Consider the following 10,967-nt stretch of genomic DNA (forward strand, 5'->3'; position numbering starts at 1 on the left):
TATATAATGTGTGTGTGTGTAAAACCTCAAACAATCCCCAACATGTCTATTGTTGTTATATTTATTATATTCTGTAACATCAGGATCGCAGGTGGTGCCACTGACACATCCGAACATAATGGGCATCAGGCCTACCTGTAACAGCAGCCCTCGTGTTCAGATCGTGAATCATCGTAAGTTCTCGGGCTGCTGCTGACGTCACATCGTCATCAACAGCAGCAGACAGCGAGACGGTCCAGAGGAGCTCGGAGCGGAACGCTGCGATGATGGCGACCACCAAACCGGCTCTCTTGCGTTCAATTTGATCCAGAAAAACGTTCAGAGAAGCTCTTCTGAAATGGAAGGCCTCGTTTTTCCGGACCACGAGCAGCTCCTGCAGTTTCTGAGGAGGCTGAAGGAGGTTTTCGACGTCTGTGACGAGGATGCTGACGGCTTCATCCGGGTGGAGCACCTTGTGGATCTTGGGCTACAGTTCGATCAAGGAGACGAGGTGAGGCTTTGAACAAATATCTGCCTTGATTTCACAGGGTTTGATAAGCAGTGCGTTAAATGTTCAGTGTTTTCCTCGGATGTGGCGGTAAGACAAACTGTGGTCAGGTGAGCTGCTGTCATTTAAATGTCATTGACWGTCGGCGTCTAGTTCCTGGAAGGACGTGTCGAAGTTGGACAGATAAAGAGGACTAAATCTGCCTATTTGTCTCCATTATGATCACCCAAAGGCGGACGATCATGTTTTTACCCGTGTGGGTGTGTGTCTGTCAACTATCTCATGAATCACTGGATGAATTTAAATGAAACTTTAAGTCCGAGTTAAGATGGCCATCAGAGTAAATTGACCCTAAAAAACATTTTCTACAACGTGGTCAGTTTCACAGATGCTGAACAAAAATGTAATATGATATACAGTAACTGTCCCTAACACACATTTTGAGAATTATATGTTTTCATAACATCAGGGTTGTAATGTAACTAAGTACAAATACTTTGTTACTGTACTTAAGTAGAATTTTCGGGTATCTGTACTTTACTTGAGTAATTAATTTTCAGCATACTTTTTACTTTTACTTATTACATTTTTACACAATTATCTGTACTTTCTACTCACTACATTTTTTAAAAAGGTAAGAAGTAGAAAGTTGTTACTTATATTTTATTCTGAGTTGTTATTACTTAAATACTATCCTGATAAATTATGTCTCCTGGATAGAGTGAATTTAATTGTGGTTGGATGAGAAGTATAAATATATACCATTCTGACACCATATAAGCTTGTACACAACCCATCACAGCTACTCTGTTAGAAAAAAAAATTTTTTTTTGAGAAGTCACCTCCTAATAAAAGTCATTTTGGAAAATGTAACTGCTCACTTTTACTCAGTACTTTTACTTTTAATACTCAAGTAGATTTTGTGTTAGAAATTTACTTTTGATGCTTGAGTACAAAAAATATCAGATACTTTAAGACTTTTACTCAAGTAATATTTTTAGAGAAGACTAACTTTTACCAAAGTATTTTTATGATAGGATACTTATACTTTTACTCAAGTATCACTTTGAGGTACTTTATACAACACTGCATAACATTACTCCATTCATTGGGAGCTCTAATTAGAGGCGCTGCTCCTCTTCATCAAAAGCAGTCAGATGAGGTGGTTCAGCTGATAAGAAAGCCTCCTGGATGCCTCCCTTTGAAGGTTTTTTGGTCACGTCCCACTGGTTAGAGACTTTGGGAAGACCCGGGCCTTGCTGGAGGGATCTTCTGGAGTAGCTAGAGTGTCTCTGTGGAGGAGGTCTGGGTTTTTCTCCTGGACCTGTTGACCCGATTACCGATGAGCTTTAGAAGATGGAGATTAACTTTGTAGATACATTTCAGTAATAATGTAATTACCAAGGGAAAGCGGTGATTTGTAAATAAAAAAATAACTTGTTCTTTCTTGACAGGTGAAGAAGTTGACTAAACATCTGTGTCCCAACGCTCATGGGAAAATTAACTTCAAAGACTTTTGCCAAGCAGTATTTGCTATCAAAGGTAAAGCATGTTTTATTTTTCTCTCATTCAGCAGTATTGGAGGATGTACTTTATATTTTCTGTCTTTCACAGAAAACATTTAGTCTCTTCAATACAGAGGTGTGAAGATTGGTCTGTGCACTGCAGAGTTTGGCTGTGGATGTTCCTCAGGATGGACCCAGCTTCTATCTGAGAGTCCTGATCAACATGCATGAACTGGGATGTTGTGTTTGGAGAAAATCCTCCTGAAATGCTCGGAATGTTGCTCGCAGATTTTAAATGAAACCATAGCATTTCAGTTGCAAAAACGGGGCTCGTTTTCTCTGACACCCCAAACCTTTTGAAAGTTTCTGTTCCAGTGGGTGATGGGAGTAAAACAGAAGGGGCTGGTCTTTGTTGGTTTGTTTCCTGGAAACGTCATTGTCAACGCTTCCATCTGTTTCCATGAGCACGTTGTTGTTGTTAACTTCCTCTCTGGTGAACAGGATGTTGTCACCTGAGTTGACATGTTTGGTGAACACTTCTATTCTCTCAGCTTGGACTTTGACTATGTTACACTCCTCATATCTGAACCAGTGACTCAGTGTTGTTCCCTTAAAGCAGAGGTGCCCAAAGTGGGGCCCCCAGGCCAAAACTGGCCCATCAATAGTTGTCCTGGTTAGTAGGTTGTAATCTCCTGTTATATTTCAGCACACATGTAGATGTGGACACATTCTAAGACCACAAATACTCAGATTTTATCAACTTGTAAAATGTCCAATGAGCCTTTGCTGCCCAAGCAAATGTCAAACATTCTCCAAGTGCATGGGCTAAAAGAACAAACAAAACGTGGCCCACTGCTCTGCCTCCTAGCTTAATCACAAACAATAAAAAGATGTTATTTAAGAAGTATTTGCATTTCATGTATTATATTATTACCTTTGACCCGCTTGGATAGATTTTCATTTTGGCCCTCTTGTGGAAAAAGTTTGGGCACCCCTGACTTAAAGGAGTCCAGGCCTCTCTTTCTCACTTCCTCCATGTAGTTTGGTCACAATTGGTAACACTTTAGATCCCACTGCACAACCAGTCTTCAGTCTGTAAAAACTGTCATTGAACTTGAAATAAGTGGTGGGAAGACAGAGGTCCAGCACTGTACTGACCTGGTCCAGGGTGAAATTGGTCCTGTTGTGTAAGTCAGTATCTTGTTGAAGTCGTTTTCTGACTTTTTGTTTGTTTGTTTGTTTTTTGGTTTTTTCACTGCTTCTGATGTAGATACGAGAGAAAAGTTATCAAAAGATTAAAAAGTTTCTGTTTCTTTTTTCCCCTTCTGTCCTTGTTGGCACATGTTTGGTGTAGAATCTAGAAAAAAAAAATCTTCTCGTGTGTTTTAAAAAATCTGGAACTTAATTTTTTAATTGACCAGGATGGTACACAAAACATCTCTAAATATAGAATATAAATGCAGTTATTTCTCCCTGGCCTTTAATGGTTAAAAGGAAAAAATTATACTTAATTTGRTTTGAGTTTTTGGGAAATTGCTGCAACTTCTATTAAGTATGTTTTTGGTTTTTCTTGGCATCACTATTTGCATGCTGGCCAGCCGTTTTACAGGTGGATTTCCTCGGGCCAATGCCACTGCTTTGAGGGGGTAATGAAGCTTGCGCTGCTCCAGCAGGTGTATGAACCTGCGGCACTTCTGGTGGCTGCAGTTCCAGTTGCGGTTCCAGTTTCGGGGCAATCGGTTTACTCACAGCCTCTTGGAACACTAACCAAGATCCAGACTCCACATCATTCTCATCACTGGCCTCATCAGATGAACTCTGTAGCCAAACATTCAGGCAGGTATCTGGTGGTGGCAGTACAGGCTTTATTGTGGTACGGTGCACCTGTCTTATAAGGTGAAGCTTATCAACTGGAGCAACTGAGTATACCACACCACCTAGGCTTGGCCCTCTCACAACTTGGTACACTGTGGACCCCCACGTATCTTGAATTTTTCTGCGCCCTGGACCATGATCACGCAGATACACCCTTTGCCCAACCTCAAGTGGTGCGCACTGGACCTTTTCATCATGCCTCAGTTTCCTCTTCTGAGCTGCCAACTCCACTCTGTCTCTGGCAACATCTATTGCCACATTCAATCTCCTCCTGTGTTCCGCAACCCAATCACACGCTCTGAATGCTGTGGGCTCAGGAAGATGGCCCAGCAGAAAATCCACCGGAAAGTGGGGCTCTTGTCCAAACATAAGGAAGTGAGGAGATTCACCAGTTGACTGATGGGTAGTGGCGTTATAGTGGAAGACAAGCTGTGGAAGGTGCTCTGGCCAATTCAGTTTCTCCTCTGGGGGAAGCAAACGAAGCAGGTTGGTCATAGTCCGATTAAAACGTTCACATTGTCCATTGCCCTGCGGGTGGTAGGGTGTAGTGCGACTTTTCTGAACTCCATACAATTCACACAACTGCTGCACCAGAACACCCTCGAAGTTCCTCCCTTGGTCGGAATGAATACGGACTGGCACTCCAAAACGGTAAAACCACTTCCGAACCAAGACCTTTGCAACCGTAGTTGCTTGCTGATCACGAGTGGGAATAGCTTGGGTGAACTTCAAAAACACGTCTGTCATCACCATCACAAGCTCCCTTCCATCACGAGCTGGCTCCAACAGGGTAAAATCAATGGCCAACACCTGATTTGGTCTTGAGGCGAGGAGGTGACCYATGGGAGCACGAACTCTTGGATGGGTGTTCTTAGCCAGGGCACACCTCTCACACTGCTGACACCAGCTCTTCACATCTTTGTCCACTCCTGGCCAGAAACACCTCTGCTTCACCCCATCAGTTGTTCTCTCTATCCCTTGGTGGCCATGATGTTGATGAAGCTCATGCAGCACCTCCACTTTGAGGCTCTCTGGGAGAAGGATCTGAAGACCCCCACCCGTCTGGTCTCCAACTGCGCCGATACAAAAGGCCCCCCTTCTCGACAATCCGGTCCCACTGTTTCATAAGTCCACAAGCACCCGGGACAGCCGCCCTTTCTCAGCATGACTTGGCACCCTCTGCTGCTGCCAAAACTCCAGAAAGGCTGAGATGGCAGGATCAGACCTTTGTAGCCCCCTCAGATCCTCCTCATTGCGGGACGGAAAAGCAGTGATTGCCAACTGGACAGAATCCTCTTGCATCCCCCCAAACATCTCACCAACTGACTCTGGAATACTGGTCCCGGGGAGTTGGCACTCCAGTTGTGTCCTGTCTCCACTGGTCCGTTGTCTTGAAAGAGTATCAGCATTCGTGTTCACACGGCCCGGGCGATATCTGATCATGTACCCAAAGGCAGACAGTTCAGCGGCCCACCGATGCTCCATGGCACCAAGTTTAGCGGTCTCCAAATGGCTTAAGGGATTGTTGTCGGTCCAAACACATCGATGACCCCATAGGTACTCCTTAAACTTCTCAGCCATGGCCCATTTCATGGCTAACATTTCAAGCTTCATGGAACTATAGTTTTTCTCAGCAGCATGCAGACTACGACTGGCATATGCAACTGGCCTTACTTTACCACTCTGTTCCTGGGACAACACTGCACCAAGTCCACTGTGGCTGGCATCAACCTCCARAATAAAAGGCAGTGAAAAATCAGCAAAGGCCAGGGTATGGGCACTTACAAGCTTGGTCTTGAGCTCCTGGAAGCTCCTTTCACAGTCCTCCGACCAACTCTCTCCCAACAGTTGTCCTTGCCCTCTGCATGTCTTTGATCCAGCGAGTCCTGCCACAAGACGATGGAGGGGCCCAGTCAGCTTAGAGAAACCCTCAACAAACCTCCTGTAATAGTTGGCAAACCCCAGGAATGACCRTAGTTCTGAGACATTGGTGGGGTGGGGCCAATCTGACACTGCTGCGATTTTACTTGGGTCTGTTGAAACGCCCTCTTCTGAAATGAGATGTCCCAAATATTTCACCTGCTTTTTGAAAAAGTCACATTTTTCCAACTTTACTTTCAGTCCTTCTTGTTTTAGGCGACTCTGCACCCCCTCCAGCCTTGTCAGGTGCTCATCGACATCAGAAGAAAACACAATAATATCGTTCAGATACAACAAAAGTGACTGACCATGCTGAGCTCCAAACATCCTCTCCATCAAAGGCTGAAAGGTTCCTGGTGCACTGCACAGCCCGAATGGCATGCGGTTAAACTCGAAGAGCCCAAACGGAGTGCAAAAAGCTGTTTTTGGGCGATCGTTCTCTGCAACCTGAACCTGATTATAACCACAAGCGAGGTCCATTGTTGAGAACCAACAGGTTCCAGATAGAGAGTCCAGTGTTTCCTCAATCCGGGGCAAAGGAAAAGCATCCTTCTTGGTCTTCTTATTAAGCTTTCTGTAGTCTATACAGAGGCGGAGACTACCATCTTTCTTTCTGACTAGGATGATTGGGGACGCATAAGGACTACTGTTCTCTCGAATTAGCTGGGTTTCCAGCAGCTGGTTAATGTGAGCCTTAACTGTCTCATATTCAGATGGTGGGATACACCAGTACCGCTTTCGCACTGGCACATCATCTAACAACGGGATACTATGCTCAATTAAATTGGTCACACCAAGATCGCCATCAAAACTTGAAAACACAGACTTGTATTTTAACAACAATGCTCTCACTTTATGCTGCTCTGTTCCCCCAGCACAGAGAGATCAGGAGATGTTATCCTCTCTCGAACAGAGCCAGTCTCAACTGTATGGGACCTGACTGCAGCAACCATTTGCTCCTGTGCCCCGGGGATTTCCTGCAACCCTGAGGGTAAACTAACCACCTCTATGGGAGAAAGAGCACCAAGACAACAACGGTGTTTGAGAGTGACTGCACACACCCCTACATTCACCACAGGAATGTACACAGTACCACGAAAAACACGCAAGAGGGAAGGAGACACCAGCAAACCCTCAGGCAAGCCAAACTCACCATTTGAGGGTTCAATCAGTGTGGCACCAGCTGATGCAACYGCAGCAGAACAAGCAGGCACCAATTTTGTAGTGCCGGCAGGGACCACAACACGTCTTCTCCCCCGAAGCTTTGCAACACTTGTCTGCATAAAACTTTTCTGAAACTCTGCCTGCTGACACAACTGAAGGGCAGGAAGCGGAAGCCCTTGAAATGGAGGGAAGTTCAAACAAGCTAGGGCCATACTGGTTAAAAAGCTGAAGATAATATGCCTTCATGATATTCATCCCGATTATACCTGGCAACTGAGGTAAACAGCCCTGTCCTGGGGGGTCTCTAACAACCAAGATCCCTCTYCTGGGAATCATCACCCCGCACACCTCAACATCTGGCTCAAGATAACCCAGATAAGGAATGCTCAAACCATTGCTCTCAACTCTAACCAGTGGCACGTCTTTAACTTATCTGAAAAATGTTTCATGAAAAAACTTTTGGAAATGGTAGAAACCATAGAACCTGTGTCAAGGACACATTGGACTGGAACCCCAGATAATTTCACAGTGACCTGGGGGCAAGATACAATTAAACACTCCCTCACTTCCTCCTCCACTTGAGGACCCACTGAGCCCAGAGAACCCCACTAATGTCTGGCTCCTAATACTGGGGGGAGCTAGTTTTCCAACAGCTGAGGACTAGGGGTGACTTGGACCTGAGTGGAACCATGTAAATGTTGGGACCTGCCACGGGAACGAGCATTACAATATTGGGCAAAATGACCTAGTTGCTGACATCTGTGACAAATTAAGCCACTAAGACCTGGAGACCTGGCCACAGGGGGCTGCTGCAAAGCTGCAAGAGATTGMGTGATTTGATCCAACTGTTCCTGTTGCTTTTGTACAATGGCAATTAATGTAGCAAGTTGGGAGGCAGTTGAACTAGACAGAGACTCGATTTGGGGAGGGGGAACGCTGACACTGGCTGGATGAGCGCTGGCACTTTGTACAGCACAACATGAAGATACCACCATGCCTTTATTTTCTACCCCACCTTCACGCTCCCACATAATGGCCTCCGCTCTAACATTCAATAAGGTACACCCTGGGTTCTCACGGACATAGTGTTTTAATTCCCTTCGCAGATCAGAGTTGCTAACATTTTGAACAAATTGATCACGAAGTAAAATGTCTGCATTAGTCATRGCATGGGGAGAATTAGCTTTAACTTTATCCATTAGACAAAACAACGAATGTGAGAATTCTTGCAAAGTTTCACCATCTAACTGTCTCCGTGAAAAGAAGTCCTCTTGTGATGAGACATATGACTGTTGACAACCATACAGTTCTTTCAAAATGGCAAAAACAGTTTCTGGATTCTCCATTTTGAAAGAACTGTATGGTTGTCAACAGTCGTATGTCTCAGTACAAGAGGACTTCTTCTTTTCTATGCTATATAAATAAAATTTGACTTGATTTGGTTTTTAAATTTTTTAGATCATAAATCTGACTCATTGCAGTAAAGGATAAACTTGCCTTTGTTAACTTTTGTCTTTTTCCCTGCTCTTGGTTTTGTAGGGTGTGAGGAGATTTTAAAGATGGCCGTAGTTCCCCAGAGTCTTACTTCCCGCCAACAGTCTGTCACAGATAATGGTTATATTTACCAGGTAAAACCTTGTCCACTAACATAGAACTTCTTTATTTATTATTATATGTATTTATTTACTATTTATTATGATATTAGACTTACTTAACTGAACCTAAATAAAACTTTTTTAAATTCCTGATTCTGCACCACATGCTAACACGTTAGCTTGTTTGTCTGCAGAACAGTGAAGCAAAGCGCGGTCCTCCCTGTATCACATGTACACAGTCATACCCGGAGTGTGACATGGACAGCAGCAGTGATCACAGCTCCAACTCTCTGCATGCACCACAACACAACAGGTCAGCTGTAAATGCAGCACAAGGTGACACAATTAGGCTCTGATTAAATCAGCTACCGTCACTGAATGTGTTGCTGTTTCGACCGTAGACTCCTGGTGGGATCAGCGTCGGCAGCTGTCATTGCTAAGGAGGAGCAGTTTGAGGACTACGGTGAGGGGGTGGATGTGGATTTTACTCCCAGCAGCCCCTGCCCTGGAGAGGAGAGCCGGACAAATGGTTTCTCAGACCTCGGTTCATCACTTCCCTCTAGGTTTGTTCTTTTCTTTTTTTTTAATGTACCTTGAAGCACTTTTACAAAACGTGATGGGAAAAGGGAATGCTAACAATAGCTCCATTCTATCTGAGTGTTGTTCTGAAGAGACAACTTGGCAAAAATGTCGAACACCCTTTGAAAATGTGCGAAGCAGATGCTGTGATAATTCACCACAGAGCTGCTTTAAACTGGTTTTAAACATCCTCATCAACACAAACACAGGTGGTCCAGATACTCTGAAGACATGTAGCATCTTTTATCATCATTCCATCTGCTGAGAAGATGTTCTGATCTGAAGGAGATCCATAGAAAATAACTCAAGAGTATCTAAACTCTGAGTTAGGAGCGTGCACATGCACAGTAAAAAGCCAACTTCAGTGCAGCTCCAGTACCTCAATTCAGTATGGCAACCGCAAGAAAAAAAGAGATCTTTTCTGAAAACCAAATACGCTAAATCGTACTTTCAAATACACAAAAATATGTAGTTTAGGTTGAACCGGTTTCTTTTTCAGAGCTTAATTTGAGGTTTGTTTGTTTTTCACATTTAAATAAAGAAAAGAAAATGGAGAAATGAATGCTCTTCTAAAAATGAATAAAAGCCTAGTCAAAATATTGGTTTAATAAATAAATGATTTTTTATCAAACAAGATGTTCTAAACTGATTGTAACCTCCTTCTGCTTCTGGGTTTGACCCAAGGGCAGCAGGCGGGTTTTAAACAAAGATAAAAACTTACTTCATCTGTTTTCTGTAACAAAGGAAAGGTTGCTGTAAATTTCAATTTAGATTTATTGTTTCTATTTTTAGATGGTTTTCTGCTTATAAATGCATTTTTGAGTTTCTTCTTTAAATAATACTTTGATTTATGAGCTTGTAAATGATAAATAATGATACATTTTACTTCCTTACCTGCTTCTGGACAGATTTCATTGCTTTATATCTGTTCTCTATAAGAACACTAATGAACATCATTTAATCTTTCTCAACGTGATTCAGTTAGAAAGATCAAACTGATTTACAGTATATTGTTGGATTTACAAAATATAAACCCAGTAAAGGTTTTATATAGTCAGCATTGACTCAGAATTGTTAAACACAGACATACAAATGGTGGATTTGGATTTCAGAATCAGGGAAGTGGATCTTAAAGTTCTGTGACTGTATAACTTGTTGATCGAAGGAAGGAAGGAAGGTAGGAAGGTAGGTAGGTAGGTAGATTTGGACTCATTTATAAAAACAATATAATCTGTTAAGTCTTGTTGTGTAATATGCTCAAATGTTTTACAGGCTCATATGAATTAATTGGCATTTTGTCTGAAACAGCAGATAAACTGCTGACATTTAAAAAAGATTTTAGGTTTTATCTATAGTCTTTTTCCTAATCAGACAATGTTAATACTTTTTTGTTTTGGAGTTTAAATTATTTTAGAAAATGCTCAATTTGTAGTTTTGTTTTTCTATTAAAACTTGGTGTTTATTAATACATGTGGTTCTGTTTTTTGTAATTCCAGTGAGGGACAGACTCCTCAAAAAATCCAGCACCTGTCCAACAGTGACCTGCTGGACATCTACTGTTCTCAGTGCTGTAAGAAAGTCAATCTTCTCAACGACCTGGAGGCTCGACTTAGAAACCTCAAGGCCAACAGGTGCACCAAACCCCCTCTTCTCTCTGTTACTAACCCTGTCTGTACCTTAACTCAGTGTTTCCCAAAGTTGGGGTCGGGACCCAAAGTGGGGTCCCGAAACATCAAGGTGGGGTCCTGAAAAGATTTTTTGAATTAATTACATTTTTGCTTTAGTTGTTACAAAGGAGTGAGGTTAATATATTTAAAATGGATAAATGTAGTATAAAAAATA

The 10,967-nt window shown here is 42.7% G+C and overlaps 1 protein-coding gene across 1 annotated transcript in view; it reads left to right on the top strand.

The window, feature by feature from the left end:
- The first annotated feature begins 206 nt into the window (after window positions 1–206).
- The window catches only part of rab11fip4a (RAB11 family interacting protein 4 (class II) a), a 28,603-nt gene continuing 17,842 nt past the window's right edge, over window positions 207–10,967 (top strand). The window contains exons 1-6 of the mRNA XM_014024299.1: window positions 207–490; window positions 1,942–2,029; window positions 8,491–8,579; window positions 8,741–8,859; window positions 8,948–9,109; window positions 10,622–10,756. Coding sequence (XP_013879753.1) covers window positions 338–490; window positions 1,942–2,029; window positions 8,491–8,579; window positions 8,741–8,859; window positions 8,948–9,109; window positions 10,622–10,756 — 746 coding nt within the window. The 5' untranslated portion in view covers window positions 207–337. The remainder of the gene's footprint in view (window positions 491–1,941; window positions 2,030–8,490; window positions 8,580–8,740; window positions 8,860–8,947; window positions 9,110–10,621; window positions 10,757–10,967) is intronic.

Source organism: Austrofundulus limnaeus, unplaced genomic scaffold (assembly GCF_001266775.1).
Source record: "Austrofundulus limnaeus strain Quisiro unplaced genomic scaffold, Austrofundulus_limnaeus-1.0 Scaffold417, whole genome shotgun sequence".
NCBI classification, from domain to species: domain Eukaryota; kingdom Metazoa; phylum Chordata; class Actinopteri; order Cyprinodontiformes; family Rivulidae; genus Austrofundulus; species Austrofundulus limnaeus.